Source organism: Oncorhynchus nerka, linkage group LG7 (assembly GCF_034236695.1).
Source record: "Oncorhynchus nerka isolate Pitt River linkage group LG7, Oner_Uvic_2.0, whole genome shotgun sequence".
NCBI lineage: Eukaryota > Metazoa > Chordata > Actinopteri > Salmoniformes > Salmonidae > Oncorhynchus > Oncorhynchus nerka.
Genome location: NC_088402.1, coordinates 57,591,729 through 57,610,502, shown reverse-complemented (window position 1 = coordinate 57,610,502; position 18,774 = coordinate 57,591,729). Strand labels below are relative to the sequence as shown.

The 18,774-nt window shown below is 40.9% G+C and overlaps 1 protein-coding gene across 2 annotated transcripts in view; it reads left to right on the top strand.

Moving 5' to 3' along the window:
- The window catches only part of tp73 (tumor protein p73), a 46,701-nt gene extending 30,610 nt beyond the window's left edge, over positions 1-16,091 (top strand). For both annotated transcript variants that reach the window (XM_029664255.2, XM_029664257.2), the window contains 10 exons: positions 5,709-5,895; positions 6,221-6,336; positions 7,044-7,153; positions 7,744-7,889; positions 8,167-8,249; positions 10,111-10,235; positions 10,544-10,662; positions 10,904-11,039; positions 12,534-12,627; positions 12,845-16,091. In XM_029664255.2, the coding sequence (XP_029520115.2) occupies positions 5,709-5,895; positions 6,221-6,336; positions 7,044-7,153; positions 7,744-7,889; positions 8,167-8,249; positions 10,111-10,235; positions 10,544-10,662; positions 10,904-11,039; positions 12,534-12,627; positions 12,845-13,243 (1,515 nt within the window). In that variant the 3' untranslated portion in view covers positions 13,244-16,091. The remainder of the gene's footprint in view (positions 1-5,708; positions 5,896-6,220; positions 6,337-7,043; positions 7,154-7,743; positions 7,890-8,166; positions 8,250-10,110; positions 10,236-10,543; positions 10,663-10,903; positions 11,040-12,533; positions 12,628-12,844) is intronic.
- Positions 16,092-18,774: the final 2,683 nt, after the last annotated feature.

The window sequence follows — 18,774 nt, the reverse complement described above, 5'->3', positions numbered from 1 at the left end:
GAAATTGTATGGGATTTTTTTAAATTCAGCTCATTGAAACAAGGGATCAGCAGTAGATGTTATGTTTATATATTTTTGTCTGTGTATATGAAGTGTACAGAGTTTATCATATAGATTTCAAGCATGGATTAAATCTTGTAGTGGAGATGCTAGGCTATCTGCTGACAAGTCATTACCCTTACACACCTTTCCCAGCCAACTTTAGCCACAACTAGCTAACAATAAATGAAAGTAAATGGGGCGTGTGTGCAATTGTCAAAATTTCCTGGACAAATCAACTCCATATTTAGTTACTTAATTAAAGGTGATTTGGCTGTAAAAAACAAACAAACAAAAAAACAACAACATGCAAACATTCCCTATTCACTTCCATTGATTTTAGCTACCGGTAGCTAAAGTTAGCTGAGGTTTGTGGCTGTGAAAACCAAACTATCGATTACAGTTTCTCCTGGCACATGGACTACTTTCAGGGTGAGGAACCATCTAACATCAATTTGTGAAATCTTGAACAGATTGTGCTTAAAAAGGCAACTTTTACCTGGAGCTGTGGAGCCATGAGCAACATCAATACACTTCCAGTAATATTGATAACTAGTAGGTACATCATAAACAGCGCGTCTTTTTAGACCGCAGATATGCATTTAGATTGTTCTGTGCTTGTATAGGTAGGCCTGCAGTTATTCTTCGTGAACAATATTCTCAATTCATTTGATCCACATTTGGAGATGTTTGCAAGTGCAACAGTAGCTCATTATTCCTAAAGCAACAACCACTTCAAAAGAGACCAGCTGTTCAGTTTTATATATATATATATATATATATATACATACATGTTACCCCCTGTCCACGTTATCAGAAAGCACAGCATTGATTTTCACTGCTACGAAAACGATACACAACTTTACTTTTCTGGGTCACCAGAGGATTTTAGCTCCACAGATAAATTATTAGACTGTATTAGTGATTTAAATACTTGGAAGAGTCACAACTTCCTCCAGCTAATTGTTGGAGCCAAAGCACAGAGAGAGTATCTAGCCGCACATTTTAATTCACGGGCAATAAAGATAAAACACCAGGTAAAAAACCTAGGTGTTAGTTTAGATTCTGAACAAAATTTTAAAATCACACATTAGGAATGTGACCAAAATAGCTTTTTACCACCTGAGGAACATTGCCAAGGTGTGTCCGTCTCTCTCTCAGGCTGATACAGAGAGACTCATCCATGCTTTTATTACAAGCAGGCTTGACTACTTTAATTTTATGCTCTCCTGTCTGGTCTACCCAAAAAAAGCTATTGGTCAAGTGCAACACATACAGAATGCTGCAGCACGGGTACTGACCAAGACCAGACGGACAACACACAATACACCTGTTTTAAGCTCTATGCGTGTGAGTTATATAATTAATTTGGTTATTAAATATAGGTTTTTAAATCAATCCATGATTGTGCACCCCAATACATGTCAGACATGCTTTTAAGTTATGTACCCAGTAGGTCCCTCAGGTCCTCTGGTACTGGCCTTTTAACTATCCCAAAGCCTAGGACCAAGAGGCATGGAGAGACAGCCTTTAGTTACTATGGCCCCAGCCTCTGGAATAGCCTGCCAGAGAATCTGCGGGGGCCGAAACTGTGGGCATATTTAAAAGAGATCTTAAAACACATCTTTTTAACTTTGCTTTTCCTTAGGGTGCTTTTTAGTTGTTCAGTTTGTGTCATTTACGTTTTTATGTTATGTTTATAGTGTAGTAAATATTTCAGCTTATATTTTCATCGTTTATTTGTTTTTTCCTGTAAAGCACATTGTATTTTCATCGTTTATTTGTTTTTTCCTGTAAAGCACATTGTATTTTCATCGTTTATTTGTTTTTTCCTGTAAAGCACATTGTATTTTCATCGTTTATTTGTTTTTTTTTCCTGTAAAGCACATTGTATTTTCATCGTTTATTTGTTTTTTCCTGTAAAGCACATTGTATTTTCATCGTTTATTTGTTTTTTCCTGTAAAGCACATTGTATTTTCATCGTTTATTTGTTTTTTCCTGTAAAGCACATTGTATTTTCATCGTTTATTTGTTTTTTCCTGTAAAGCACATTGTATTTTCATCGTTTATTTGTTTTTTCCTGTAAAGCACATTGTATTTTCATCGTTTATTTGTTTTTTCCTGTAAAGCACATTGTATTTTCATCGTTTATTTGTTTTTTCCTGTAAAGCACATTGTATTTTCATCGTTTATTTGTTTTTTCCTGTAAAGCACATTGTATTTTCATCGTTTTTTGTTTTTTCCTGTAAAGCACAATGCGTCACATTCCATTTATTAAATGTGCTAAATAAAGCTTGATTTGATGGTCAGTGACTTCTGACAGGATTTCTTTGGGTGGATTTTGGTGAAACAAAAGATGATTATATACTTCATCTCCCAAATGCTCCCAAACAGCAATTAAAGCTCAAATCACCTTGGGGGAATTCACATAGAACGCTATAGAATTTCCACTTCTTATCCAAGAGACTCATTTCTTTCTTTGCCATGTGCGGAGAGAGGGATTCAGGAAAGTGTTGTTGATGCTCATCTATGATTAATGGGATGTGGGATATAGTCGAGGAGGACTGCAGTGTGTTAACATATTTGGACAGTTAACTGACTTTGCTATAGGCAAGCCAGAGCATGTCCACAGGGATGACAGTATGGCAATTATCACTCGTTCCCCACAAGCTTGTCTGGACCTGCACATATGGTCCACTGGACTGGCTGACTGTATAGTTCCGTCTGTCTTCTTCTTCCTCTTCACTCGTCCATCTCCTAAGCATGCACATCCTCCTCTCCCTCTTAATCCCCCTCAACCTCTTCTTCCTGCAATACACTTCTCCATCTCCTAGCATGCACATCCTCCTCTCCCTCTTAATCCCCCTCAACCTCTTCTTCCTCCAATACACTTCTCCATCTCCTAGCATGCACATCCTCCTCAACCTCTTCTTCTTCTTCCTCCAATACACTTCTCCATCTCCTAGACCAATTTTAGCACCGCTTTCTCTTCTCTGCTTTTCTCATTCTATCCCTCTCTTGCACTTTATCTTCCTCTCTCACTCAACACCTTTAACTCATTCCTCCATCCACTTATCCATTCACCGATCCATCCATCCATCCGCCCATCCATCCCAGCATTGGGCTTGCTCGTGACTCGGCTTTTCTCGTCTGTGGAACGCCCTTGTCTGTGGAACGCGCTCTCCAGTCGATGTGATATGGGAGTTCCGTACCTTTCAATAAAACAATGATGAATAAGTAGAATAAGTGAAGGGAGATGTGTCAGTGGACAAGTCCAGACGTCTCGCTCTCTCAGCTGCATACAGAGAGAGAGAGAGAGTGATTTATTGCTCTGCCATGCTCTGAGCTGTGACTGAACCTATCAAAATGATCCCCATCTGCCCAGCACATGTAACTCATATGATGCTTATTGATTCATATGGGCTTCATTTTGTATTCAGTGTGGTTCCAATGACTCAGTATTGTAGATAACCTTGGTGCTGGTGGCAACAACCGGGCTGTGGGTTTGATTCCTGCACGGGCCACAAGCATTAGCTAGAGTAGAATGTATCGATTTGTGTGGGTCAAACCGGAACTTGAGACATCCATGCACAGAATATTTGCATGTACCATGCACATCAATTGGAAATGTGTGGTAACATTTGAAGTACAGTACACTTATCTCAGGCTAAGTGTCACTAATCATCAATATCATCAATATCTGTTAGAATCAGATTTGGGAATGCTGGTTAGCAAGGGTCGTTTTGCGGGTTCAGTGAACAGTAACCTTTCGACTGCATCCGAGGGATCTGTTAATGCTACTCAGCTCAATCACTGGGGGGGAAAAAAATCCCTGAATCTGTGAAAACGTCGTCGTGGTTTTGCAGCTTCAAATGATTTATTCAAAGTATGGCTGATCTGTCTGAACTTGCAGGCTAAGGATGGGAAGAGGTGATTTTGTGCCCAAATATTTTGCTTCCGCTTTACGCATACGTCTCAAGTCTATGCTATGGCCGGGGGCGGGCGAGGAGAAGGGATTGGAGTGAGGTGGGTTGAGTGGTGCAAGGTTGCAGGAGGCTTAGTAACGGTATCTCAATATGGAATTCAGAGATTTGTCCTTCTCTGCCCCACCCCCAAAGCGGTCTGTTGGATTCGCCATGGGGGATTTTTGACATTGAACAGCAACAGAACAAAAGATGATAGTCTACAAAGATGACGTAGTCCACTATTTTCAATCATTTTCACCATGGCCTAAGAATAGAACAAAATGATCAGTGATTCATTCCACTGACTGGAGTATGAACAGCATGTTAATGCTATTGTAGCATCAATGACTAAAGCGTAGGTCTCTCTGCATTGAAAACAGTACATGTTTATTTCTACACCAGGGCTTTTGGGAAAAATGTTACATCTGCATTGAGTCATTGTAGCAAATCCACAAAAACGGTCTTTCCTGGAAGGTTTGATATCCTCAGGTGGATTTTGGGGTTTTCTTGATAGTGTTGGGGCATGTTAAAGCTTGTCCGCTAAGAAACGCCCCCCATTCCCATAAGTTTGGATGCATTTGAACCTCCTTTTTAGTAGGATGACTGCCAGCATCGGTAATGGCAGACGTGCCTGTCAAAGAGTACAAAGGGCTCTTTTCACTTGCACTTATGTACTTCAGGTAGATATCCAAACATTTGCACTGAATAACTGTTTCAAGTCCTGCTGAATGCAGACTTGCAGTATACATCACTGCCTGGCTATGATAGCATCTTAACTGAGTATCTCCAATGTAGTTGGTGCTTTCCTCAGTAGACTTGCTTCAATTGAGCAAGCTTGTGATATTGAATATCCGTTTGGAGTTTGAATAGGGCTACAGTTATGATTTGACTGTATTATGTTTGCAGTCCCTACTGAACTCATACTAACTCTTCCATTTAACTTTCTTACACACAAACGGCTTTTTGAACTGACATGCTTCCCTCCAGGAATTATTACCCACTTTGCTACAACACCTGAAAGTCCAGCCTGGTAGATGTTAATCATGTTCCTTCCAGCAACCGAATAGTCCTTTTATTTATGACATGATGGAGCCAATTTTACAGCCTTCAAAAAGCCTTAATGTATTTTGCCTCATGTTTCAAATCACTCAATTTGTTCTAGTCCTACTAATCTGACATGATAACCGTGTCCATAACCTTCCATCTCATACCCTAGTAATACCATCACTCAGCACTTTGGTTTGTGAGAGTACATTTTTTTTAGACATCACATCTCATCACCAATAAATACACTTAACAAGAATAGAAATGCAACAATTTCAATGATTTTCTGGTATTGGCGGGAACTGGAATACGCTGTCGTACACGTTGATCCAGAGCATCCCAAACATGCTCAATTGGTGATGTGTCTGGTTAGCATGCAGGACATGGAAGAACTGGTCCATTTCCAGCTTCCAGGAATTGTGTACAGATCCTTGTAACATGGAGCAGTGCATTATCATGCTGAAACATGCGAAGACATAAAGGCTCATTCCTGCTCATAAATTATAACTTTAAAAAAAAAACATTATACCTGAAGGATTTTAGTAGTGTACCCAAAAATGATTAACAAAGTGGATGAGATTTTTGATAAGTAACAAAACAAATGACACCACAACGGTGACTAGTCAAAAATAACATCCCCCTTATGTTTTGCCCCTCAGTACTCCCCACTGCTGAAGAAGCTCTACTGTCAGATCGCCAAGACCTGTCCAATCCAGATCAAGCTGTCCTCGGCCCCGCCCCACGCCAGTGTCATCCGTGCCATGCCGGTCTACAAGAAAGCGGAGCATGTCACCGAGGTAGTCAAACGCTGCCCCAACCACGAGCTGGGACGGGACTTCAATGACAGTAAGCAACCACGCCACCTTGATAGGCATATCAGTTCTTGTCATCGACCCGTATCCCACAACAGATTTGACTCACAACAGTGCTAGTATGATGTGGTTGTTGGACTACCTTAAATGCACTTATGGTATACCGCCCTCATAAGAGTGTCTGCTATATGACAGAAATATACAACAATTCTACTGAAATGGCACTTCAATAGGACCTCTGGTCCAAAGAGACTGCTTCGGTGTAGTTTTGGTTTAGTATAAAAATGTAAGAAAGTTTAAATGGATGGAGAGATTGATTAGTTGATTGACCTGTAACCCCCCTCCTCTCCATCCCCCAGGCCAAGCGGCCCCAGCCAGCCACCTGATCAGGGTGGAGGGAAACAACCTGTCCCAGTATGTGGACGACCCCGTCACATGCAGGCAGAGTGTCATGTTGCCCTATGAGAACCCACAGGTGAGTGGCTCCCCTCAGCTAGGAACGCCCACACAATACGGTAGAATATTTGTAGCCCACCCTGGTGCTGGACTCTGGAGTGCCGGAGCCACTACTGAATTTTGTCCCAACCAGGCAACACAACCTGTTCCACCAATCACCTCACCAACAGTGATTGGTTAAATTCATCACACCTGGTCTGCCAGGTCTTAAAACACAAATGTTCCATTAAAAACATAATGTGTCTGTATAACACTCCAGGGCCAAGTTTGCCTACCCCAGCAATAGAACATGGTGGTTGGTTCATATTTAACATCACCTAGAAAACAACAGTCTTTGTACTAATTAGTTATTTAGATGTAGTATACCTATTTACAACTTTATATTTTAGTTGCCCATGATTTTGATTGAAATGTACAAAATAGGTCCCATGTCTGACTTTTGCTATGTAACATTATGGCAACACTGCCATCTAGAGGTAATAAAATATACAGCTTACATTTTGTCCGTTAACATTCAGTCTGATGCGTTAGGGCCGGTTTCACACAAGCGAAGCCCTGGCCTGATAAAGGTTGTGTCTTTCAGTCTATTAACTTTTCTTTATTTTAAATGGGAATCTTCAGTGTGTCATCATGGTACGGTATGGTATGCTTTGGCTATCACTCTGTCTGGTGATTGGCAAGCTGGCTAACGATTGACTGGCCAGTAAAGGTCTCTCTCTCTGATAGGTGGGGACAGAGTTCACCACCATCCTCTACAACTTCATGTGCAACAGCAGCTGTGTGGGAGGGATGAACAGGAGACCCATCCTCATCATCATCACCCTAGAGACACGCGAGTAAGTCCATGACATTGTGTATGTGTGTGCGCTCATGCCTGTGTGCATGTGTGTGTCAACAATTCACAGCTGATTGAACTGCCTTTTTGCACACCTGTCTCACAATAAAACATGCTGTAAGCATTCATAGTCAATGGCTCCTGATGAGCCTATATAAATCCATAAAAATCAAGAATATATTTCAAGTGCATTACTAAACACATGGCTCATATAAAAAGTGTAATAAAAAACATGAGCTGAGAAAATTATTTTATGTAGAGGTGCCGACTAACGGCGAATAAACTATAAGCCATAAAAATAAAGAGTCGCACACGCTATATATAAACTCCCAGTAATTTATTGGGTCACCCTGAAGAAGGCACAACGATGCCGAAACGTGGGTGATTTACCCACACTTTATATATATAGAGTTTATATATAGTGTGTGGCTATTTTTATAGCATATGTAAAGTGTAACAAAATATTTTGATAACTTTAATAAGGGCATATAATTATAATATATTATTTATTACCTGTTGTAAGCATATGAGACCTTTCAACACCTTGTAAATTAACGTATGATATATTATGCCTTTCTTTGTTGCAATTAGTGGTCAGGTGCTGGGACGAAGGTCGTTTGAAGGGCGGATATGCGCCTGTCCGGGGCGAGATCGCAAGGCAGATGAAGACCACTTCAGGGAGCAGCAGACCATGAGCGACAACATGTCCAAGAACGACAACAACGCCAACAAGCGCAGTGAGTCGCCCTTCTCTCTCTCTCTACACCATTACAAAATGTTTGGTCATTTTGCTTGGGGTGAGTCTGAAATGGCACATTATTCCCTATATCGCGCATCACTTTTGACCAGGGCCCACACATACATACAGTGACACAGATCACAATGCAAACATATACACCAGTGCAATAAAAACAATGCAATAGTTTGTGCATATTGATATTAGGAATGTCTTTGTAAAAATCCTATTGCTAATTTTCATGATATTAAATCATTGTTTGTACTCCCAACATTTAGCTTTCAAACAGACCCCTCCAAACATTCCTAGTCCAGGCATGAAGAGACGGCGGCATGGTGAAGAGGAGATTTACTATATGCCTGTAAGATATATTTATTTATTTATAAACTGGGTGGTTCGAGCCCTGAATGCTGATTGGCTGACAGCCGTGGTATATCAGACCGTATACTGCTCTAACTACGTTGAAAACCAGTTTATAATAGCAATAAGGCACCTCAGGGGTTTGTGGTATATGGCCAATATACCACAGCTAAGGGATGTATCCAGGCACTCCACGTTGCGTCATGCTTAAAGAACAGACCTTAGCCATGGTATATTGTGCATTTACCACACCCCCTCGATAGATATACATCTAATTACTATTTTCTACATCGTACAATAATAGTGAAGACATCAAAACTGTGAAATAACACATATGGAATCATGTAGTAACTAAAAGAATGTTAAACAAATCCAAATACATTTTTGATTTAGATTCTTCAAAGTCGCCACCCTTTGCCTTGATGACAGCTTTGCACACTATTGACATTCTCTCAACCAGCTTCACAAGGAATGCTATTCCAACAGTCTTGAAGGAGTTCCCACATATGCTGAGCACTTGTTGGCTGCTTTTCCTTCACTCTGCAGTCCAACTCATCCCAAACCATCTCAATTGGGTTGAGGTCGGGTGATTGTGGAAGCCAGGTCATCTGATGCAGCACTCCATCACTCTCCTTCTTGGTCAAAAAGCCCTTACACAGCCTGGAGGAGTGTTGGATCATTGTCCTGTAGAAAAACTAATGATAGTGGGACTAAGCGCAAACCAGATGGGATGGCGTATCGCTGCAGAAGGCTGTGGTAGCCATGCTGGTTAAGTGTGCCTTTAGTTCTAAATAAATCAGACAGCCACCTGCAAAGCACCCCCACAACATCACAACTCCTCCGTGCTTCATGTTGGGAATCACATGTGTAGATCATCCGTTTACCTACTCTGCGTCTCACAAAGACACGGCGGTTGGAACCAAAAATCTCAAATTTGGACTCATCAGACCAAAAGGACAGATGTCCACTGGTCTAATGTCCATTGCTCATGTTTCTTGGCCCAAGCAAATTGTCTTATTCTTCTTATTGGTGACCTTTAGTTGTGGTTTCTTTGCAGCAATTCGACCATTAAGTCCTGATTCACGCAGTCTCCTCTGAACAGTTGATGTTGAGATGTGTCTGTTACGTGATCTCTGAAGAAGTTATTTGGGCTGCAATCCAAGGTGCAGTTAACTAATGAACTTATCCTCTGCAGCAGAGGTAACTCTGGGTCTTCCTTTCCTGTGGCGGTCCTCATGAGAGCCAGTTTCATCATAGCGCTTGATAGTTTTTGCAACTGCACTTGAAGAAACTTTCAAAGTTCTTGAAATGTTCCGTATTGACTGACCTTCATGTCTGAAAGTAATGATGGACTGTCGTTTAGCTTTGTTTATTTGAGCTGTTCTTGCCATATTATGGACTTAGCCCTATTTGGTAAAATACCATATTCTGTATAACCCCCTACCCTACCTCGTCACAGCACAACTGATTGGCTCAAACACATTAAAAGGAAAGAAATTCCACAAATGAACTTTTAAGAAGGCACACTTGTTAATTGAAATGCATTCCAGGTGACTACCTTATGGAGTTGGTTGAGAATGTCAAGAGTGTGCAAAGCTGGCATCAAGGCAACAGGTGGCTATTTGAAGAATCTCAAATATATGTTGATTTGTTTAACACTTTTTTTGGTTACTACATTATTCCATGTGTTATTTCATAGTTTTGATGTCTTCACTATTATTCTACAATGTAGAAAATTGTCAAAAGAAAAACCCTTGAATGAGTAGGTGTTCTAAAACTTTTGACCGGTAGTATGATATAACTATTATATATACTGTATCATATAACTACTGTATATATATATATTATATGTGTGTGTGCAGGTGCGCGGCAGAGAGAACTTTGACCTGCTGATGAAGATCAAGGACAGTCTAGAGCTGGTGGAGTTCGTACCACAGCAGCTGGTGGACTCCTACAGACAACAACAGCAACAGCTGCTTCAGAGACAGTAAGTCGGCCACACACCAGCTCAAATATGCATACATGCAAATGCACAAACACACACATGCACACACAAACACATTCACTCACACACACAGACAGACAAGCACACAGACACAGGTATGCGCACACACACTTAAACCCACACACACAGACAGACAAGCACACAGACACAGGTATGCGCACACACACTTAAACCCAAATACACTCATTCCGTCCATGCATACCGTCCATGCATACACCTGTGTTGTCTAACACACATACAAATATTACCCTCTTACACACGTCCATCATCTCCCCCTCTCCAATTTCCAGGAGCCACGTAGCATCACCGTCCTCCTATGGATCTCCCCTGTCCAACATGAACAAGCTGCACGGGGGCCATGGGAGCCACCAGTCTCAGCAAAACCCCCTCCCCAACATGGGGCACGTGGGTGAGTGTTTGTCAGGGGAATTGGGGGGGAATGTGTGTGTGTGTGTGTATTATCACAGCTAATGGGTGCCATTAGATAGCGCAGCAGTCAGGATGCTGGATCAGGTTATCTTGCGAGATCAGGATGGTGGAACGAGGCTAGTCATTAGAAGCTACTATGGCAAACCTCTGAATGACATCATTCTGAGAGCATTGTCCTATTGATTGCTCCTATTGATTTGTTCCTGTCCCCTCTCCCACAGGTCCCAACATGCTCAACAGTCACCACATGCAGACCAACAGTGACATGAACGGGGGACATGGGGGCGGCCAGTCCATGTTGTCCACGTCGCACTGCACCCCTCCCCCTCCGTATAACCCTGACCCCAGCCTAGTCAGGTACCTCCCCCTCCAATGACACTGTCTTCCTCTCCCACTGACACAAGCCAACAGTCAGAGCAATCTATGATAAATAGATTATAGGGCCTTTTCAGTTTGAGATCTCTGCAGTCGCCATCTTGGCACCAAAAGTTCCTTATATTCTGGTAAGGATTGAAATGGGAATGGTGCTGTCATGACATGTTTGCCAACATGGAGGGTAGTTTCTCTCATCTTCCTTGGTTTCTCTGCCTATAATATGTCCCAGAGCAGCTTAGAATAATTTGGGTCATATTGTTTCTCTCACAGAGAACACAGCCATTTTGTGTACCTACTTCAGCCATTTACATTGAACTGTATAAGACTGTAGAGAAATTAAAAGAAACTGGACAAAAATTCCACCAATCTTTAATGAATAGTTATTCCATTACTTTGGTCTGATAGTAAGACGTTTCTGGGGTTTTGTTGCAATGTTAAGTGAATGCTCGGATTTGGAGGAATAGGTTGCGGTTTCACTTTCCTACGGTTTGGGGAGTTGTATTAGCAATACAGTATGTTTACCCATCAGAGAATTCCAATATTATGTTTTTCAAATCTAAATGAACAACTTGTCCATCTTAGCATCTTATTTCCATTAATTCCCTCTAATCATATGCAGAATACAAGGGAAATCGGTATTGGAACATTAGAAACATATTTTCCTAATCTATTAGTGCCTAGCATTGCATTCAAACTAAGACGTTGTTTTGTCATAATGTTAGGGCTTCCATTTTGCACCGTTTGTACCCAGACAAAAAGCAGCATTAGAATGAACATGGTTATTATCGTATACTGTTTTGTACATTTTGTTTTGTTTAAAGTGTTTGTAGACGAGAATTTTATATCCATGTATTTATAATAAAGGTTTTAATTCAACCAAATTGGCTTTTATGAATCTTTAATACAACTGCATGAATTTGACTTGACGGAAATTAATAACCATAGTCATTGAGAAATTGTTCCAGTTGTAATTGATCGTAATATTCTATGTTCCTTATTGGACATGAAACCATCATTTTAGTTTTACGATAGGGTACAGATGTAGGATCTTAAATTTAAGCCAGTTTTGCTACAACAGGAAAATAATCCTGCTGCAACCAAAAATGTGAATTATTATGTGGATTATAATTAATGGACATTTCTGTAGGGGTTGATATATTTTTCAAGTCTGAACTTTCTCAATGAAAATTACCAACTTCAGAAGCCTTTTTAAACCTCAAATACACTACACGTTAAAAATGTCCTGCATTGCAAGAAGGTTGTCCTGCAACAGGGTGATCAAATTAAGATCCTACATCTGTACAGACAAGCACATTTCTGGCATAGTTAACCATTTAATAAAAATTACAGTTAACTCTGGTAGTGGATTTTAATCACATGAAGTAGACATTGTCTCCCTACATAAATTTGGCTGCGGTGGAGTGGACACTAACTCTGGTCTTAAATCTAAGTGGCACTGCTTCTCTCTCCACACAGCTTTCTAACCAGTCTGGGCTGCCAGAACTGCATCGACTACTTCACATTGCAGGGCCTGCAGAGTCTCTACCAACTCCAGACTCTGTCCATGGAGGTAAAATACCCATTCACTCTCTCTGCAATTTACAGTGTAAATCATTCCAGTCCTAGAGGGGGGTCAGGTTTGGTTGGATCACTGTGGCCTGAGTTCTATTAAGTATCTCTCACTTTCTACTATTCACTCTCCTCCTGTCCCCCTCTCTTTTCCTTCCTTTCTATCTATCTCCCATTCTGTCAATCCTTTCCTTCACTCTCTCTGTCTCTCTCTCTAGGACCTGAGTGCTCTAAAGATCCCAGAGCAGTTCCGCCTGGCCATCTGGCGGGGCCTGCAGGACATGAAGCAGGGCGGCGGGGTGGGACCTCCTCCTTCCTCCCACCATCAAGACCACTATGGCCAGCAGCTCCTCCGCTCCAGCAGCAACATGGCAGCCGCCGCTATGGCCATCGTCCCCGGCGGCGAGCTGCAGCGCCAGCGTGTCATGGAGGCCGTACACTTCCGTGTGCGCCACACCATTACCATCCCATCCAACCGCCCGGGAGGTGGGCCGCAGGCTGTCGCTGCCGCTGCTGATGAGTGGGCCGACTTTGGCTTTGACATGCCCGACTGCAAAGTGTCACGCAGCAACAAGAACTCCATCAAGGAGGAGTTCATGGAAAGTGACGTCCACTGAGAGAAAGAGGGAGAGAGGGAGAGAGAGCGATACAGGGGGAGAGCGAGATGGAGAGAACGGGACTCTATGTTCACAGAGAGAGAGGGATAGAGAAGATGCGAGGAAGAGGAGCGAGTGAGATGACTCTTCTGTTCTGATGTCCATCAGGGGCCTGGTTTAGTGTTGTTTTTTTATATTGCTTTACAGATTGGTTGGCTTAGGACAACCAGTATGTAGCACAATTTCTCTATTGTTTTTTTGTAAGTCAGTACAGCTAAGTCAGTACAGCTTACTAATAAGTCCGTTGACTTCGTCATAATTAAGTCAGTACATTTGAGCCTGAAACCGAAATGCTCACGATGTCATCGTATGGCTAGATTTCATTGAACAAGCCATCACATACCTGTACTCAATTAGATCAATAAAATGTTCTTTTGGTGTAAATATGTACATGATGTTCTGTAAAATGTATTAGATTTGTGGTCAAATGAAAAAAAGGTTAACATGTGTATTTAGATTCCTTAAGGTATAACTGTTCAGACAGACAGATGTATAGAGTGTCCATTTAAATCAAAGTACATACAAGAGTGTATCAGCGTGGTCATGATCTTCGTACCGTGTTAATTCCCCATCACTCCTGTGCTAAAGCATCATAGTTCCAGAACAGAAGCACGCCGTTGTCTTACATTTCAACTCCAAACCCTTTGTTTAGTTCGGTGGAGTACATGTACCCCCTGAGTCTTGTGTCTATAGTAGCCGATGTATTGGAATGATTTTCTCCTGTGTCACGTTGGATAACTACCCTGGTTGTTGATACGATTGTATGGATTGACGAAGCCACCCTGTACAGTCAATTGGCCAGGCTAAATAGATGCAAGTGATGTCTCGGTTGCCTGAAACAAAGAGGGAAAGCTAACCATCAGTATTAGATAGAGCCATGCAGTTGTAGAAAAGGCACGCTCAGGTACTGTATCTAGTGGGCAATGCTACTGGCAGATAAATCACAGAGGACCCCCTTTTTATGCCTAGTTCATAAGGTAGGCCTTTAAGTCAGATTGATTGAGTTCATTTGAGAATAATCAAGGCAGTGAGTGTATAAGGACAATCAGATAACTGACAATCAGCTTCCCAAATTGCAGACTGTGGCTTTAATCACTTTACAAAATGTGTATTAAAATGAAATGGGTTGTTTTTATAGAATTCTTTATTAGTAGTAACACACTCCCAATATGCTATAAAATCAATTCATTTATATGCAATTCCTGAATTTAGACCCATGATTCCAACCCTGCTATACACCACCACATGAACAATTAATTCAGTTGATATTTCTTTTACAGCAATATCTTGTGTGGAATTGTATTTGAAACTGCAAAGCAAGTTATTTGTATTATGTATATATATATCTCCCTTGAAGATACATAATCACAACATTTGATCTAGACAGTTTTTACATACTAAGCCATGCCACCACTGTATGTGTTCTTGAATTCTCCACTGCATGGCACTTGCTTCGATATTGATTCAAACAGACATGTTTAGTAGTTCACGTTGACACCACACTTAACCATGATGCACCTGTACTTGATGGGTTAGCGTAAAATTAGGGTGGCACAAAAAGGAGAAGGACTCCAGTTTCAAAATGTTGTGTGGTGTCTTATTTTGACCGCAGCCACTCCTCTCAAGTGCATAGTACATGGGAAAAAGTACTGTGATCATTTTGCTATTATAAAAAAAAGGGGTTGTGAATAATGCCATTTCCAATACTCTGTGCAAAAACAGTCCTTGAGTCCACAGGAAGGGATGCATACCTTCCATTAACACCCAACAGTTAAGCAGAATAAAGCACTTTACTGCTTTGAAAAGAATAGAGGATAGAAATCATTTCATGTTCAGTGTGTTTATAATCAGTATTAGGCCAACGTCATAACTTGTAAATGGTAGATTGTCACTTTGTTTTGATATTTGTGGAGAGGTACTGTCTCAAGTGTTTCTTTTTTTTTTATAACAATGTGTAACAGTGTACCAATATCGCTGTTTATATTGATTTCAATTTCTTATTTGAGGTTGTACGTGTACAGTGTTTTTTCTTGTAAATCATGAATATTAAAAAGTGTGCTTTACAGAAACGTATAGGTGTGGAGCAACTTTCTTTCCTAAATGTAGAAAAACATGGGTTTGCCTAATAAGGTCTATCTACATGTTGTTGGATTCTCAATTCTAATGATCATTGGATATACAGTGCCTTCGGAATGTAGTCACACCCCTTGACTTTTTCCACATTTTGTTGTGTTACAGCCTGAATTTAAAATTGATTAAATTGAAATGTGTCACTGATCTAGACAAAATACCCCATAAGTTCAAAGTGCAATTCTGTTTTTTGCTTATTATTATTATTATTTTTTTTTACAAATGAATAAAATGAAAAGTTAGTGTCTTGAGTCAATAAGTATTCAACCCTTTGTTATAAATAAGTTAAGGAGTAAAATGTGCTTAACAAGTCACATAATAAGTTACATGGACTCACTGTGTGCAATAATAGTGTCACGTTCTGACCTTAATTTCCTTTGTTTTGTATTTATTTAGTATGGTCAGGGCGTGAGTTGGGTGGGTTGTCTATGTTTGTTTTTCTAGGTTTTGGGAATTTCTATGTTTCGGCCTAGTATGGTTATCAGAGGCAGGTGTCATTAGTTGTCTCTGATTGAGAATCATACTTAGGTAGCCTGGGTTTCACTGTGTGTTTGTGGGTGATGTTTCCGTGTCTGTGTTTGTTCGCCACACGGTACTGTTTCGGTTTTGTTCACGTTTATTGTTTTGTATTCATTGAGTGTTCAGTTCATGTTTTTAAATAAACAACCATGGACACTTACCACGCCGCATCTTGGTCCGATCCTTGCTACACCTCCTCTTCAGACGAAGAGGAGGAAAACCTTTACAAATAGTGTTTCAAATGATTTTTGAACGACTACCTCATCTCTGTACCCCACATACAATTATCTGTAAGTTCCCTCAGTCGAGCAGTGAATTTCAAACACAGATTTAACCACAAAGACCAGGGAGGTTTTCCAATGCCTCGCAAAGAAGGACACCTATTGGTAGATGGGCAAAAAAAAAGCAGACATTGAATATCCCTTTGTGCATGGTGAAGTTATTAATTTCACTTTGGATCACGTATCAATACACCTACTCACTAAAAAGATACAGACATCCTTCCTAACTAGCATCCTCCATACCTCAGTTACCCGGAGAGGAAGGAAACCGCTCAGGGATTTCACCACGAGGCCAATGGTGACTTTAAAACAGTTACAGAGTTGAATGGCTGTGATTGGAGGATGGATCAACAACATTGTAGTTACTCCACAATACTAACCTAAATGACAGAGTGAAAATAAAGAAGCCTGTACACAATACAACACATTTCAAAACATGCATCCTGTTTGCAATAAATAGAAACGGAATAGAGCTAAGCATCTGAGAAAATCCTAGAGGGAAACCTGATTCAGTCTGCTTTCCAACAGACAATGTGAGCCAAATTTACCTTTTAGCAAGACAATAACCTAAAACACAAGGCCAAATATACACCGGAGTTGCTTACCAAGACGAATGTTGCACAAATGTTGCACAATCCAGGTGTAAAAAGATCTTACAATTTACCCAGAAAGACTCACAGCTGTAATCACTGCCAACAGTGATTCTAACATGTATTGACTCGGAGGGTTAAATACGTACATAATCAAGATATATTAGTGTGCCCAGGCTCTGTCGCAGCCGGCCATGACCGGGAGGTCCATGGGGCGACGCACAATTGGTCTAGCGTCGTCCGGGTTAGGGAGGGTTTGGCCGGTAGGGATATCCTTGTCTCGTCGCACACTAGCAACTCCTGTGGCGGGCCGGGCGCAGTGCACGCTGATCAGGTCGCCAGGTGTACGGTGTTTCCTCCGACACATTGGTGCGGCTGGCTTCCGGGTTGGATGTGCGCTGTGTTAAGAAGCAATGCGGCTTGGTTGGGTGGTGTTTCGGAGGAAGCATGGCTTTCGACCTTCGTCTCTCCCGAGCCCGTACGGGAGTTGTAGCGATGAGACAAGATAGTAGCTACTAACAATTGGATACCACGAAATTGGGGTAAAAATTCAAAAATAAAGATAGTGTTTTATTTTTCAGTATTTTTGATTATTTTTGTTCCACTTTGACATTACAGGGTATTTTGTGTAGATCGTTGACAAAAATATATATAGTTTTATCCCGCTTTGTAACACAACAAAATGTGGAGAATGTCAAGGGGTGTGAATACTTTCTGAAGGCACTGTATGTCATATGTGCGAAATACATCGCTAGACTGAAATAGGGGCCGATACTCCTTTTGAGTGCCGGTACTGTTTTAATATTTAGGTGCTAACTTTGAGCTAATATTCTAGAACATTTGAGGTGCCGGTACTCAGTTCTGGTGAGCTCATGCCAAAGTTAAGCACTGCTGACATATCATATCTCTTTGTTGTTTATATAGTAGTCTAGTGTGTTTATCAAAATAACCAGTACTGTCATGTTGAGGTATACTGTGTGTACATTGACCATCTACTGAGAGTCACCACAAGGGTAGCCTAGACACCAGAGTCAATTATCAGTGCGCAAAACTGGTTCAATCTAAATTGATTCCACATCATTTCAACCCCAAAAAAATCAATGCGATGACGTTCAATCAACATGGAAAACTGATTGGATGTGCAAAAAGTAATCAACATAAGGGCATTTTGTTTTTTTACCCAACTTTTAACTTAAATCCAGTGACACGGGTGACATTTTTTGTTGATTTCACGTTGAATTCATGTTAGTTGACAACTCAACCAAATATAAATCAAAACTATAAATTGAACTGATGTCTGTGCCCAGTGAGTTGCCTTCTAATGGGTACAGTGAAGATTACCATTGATGTGGATATTATGGCGTCCTGAAATGGCCACTATGTGGCAGTAGCGTTGTAAATAATAGATATTTCAGGTCAAATGTGTACACACATGTTCATGTTAAATTTACCTAAATTCACACGAGGATGGGAGAACAACATTATGAATCCTTCCCCAAAAATGCTTAAAGGGATAGTTTACAAAATTACACATTGGTTTCCTAACATTGTAAGCAATCTATGGAGAAGGTATGACAGCAATCCATGCTTTGGTTTAGTTTCCCTGGCACTGTTTCCACATGCTAACGTTTTAGCATTTCTGACACAAATCTCATTCAACTCATGGGACCGATATTAGCATTTTTTCGTGCATCATCGAAAGTATCTCAAATTGATTGTGAAGCGCCAAAGTCACTTATAGCCAGAGGTGGGACCAAGTCATTGTTTTACAAGTCACAATCGCAATCGGGCAATGTAGGCTTGTACACAGTCGCCCAACACGTGTGGTTACAGTAGGCTAACATATGCCAATGGCTTTAGGAACAGCAGTAACATCAAGCAGGATATAGTCTACCAACTGCCTAGCCAGCTGTAGCTCAATCTTGGGTGCAATGATCACGTTCCCGCACTGACTGACTGTGTGGTGGGCCAT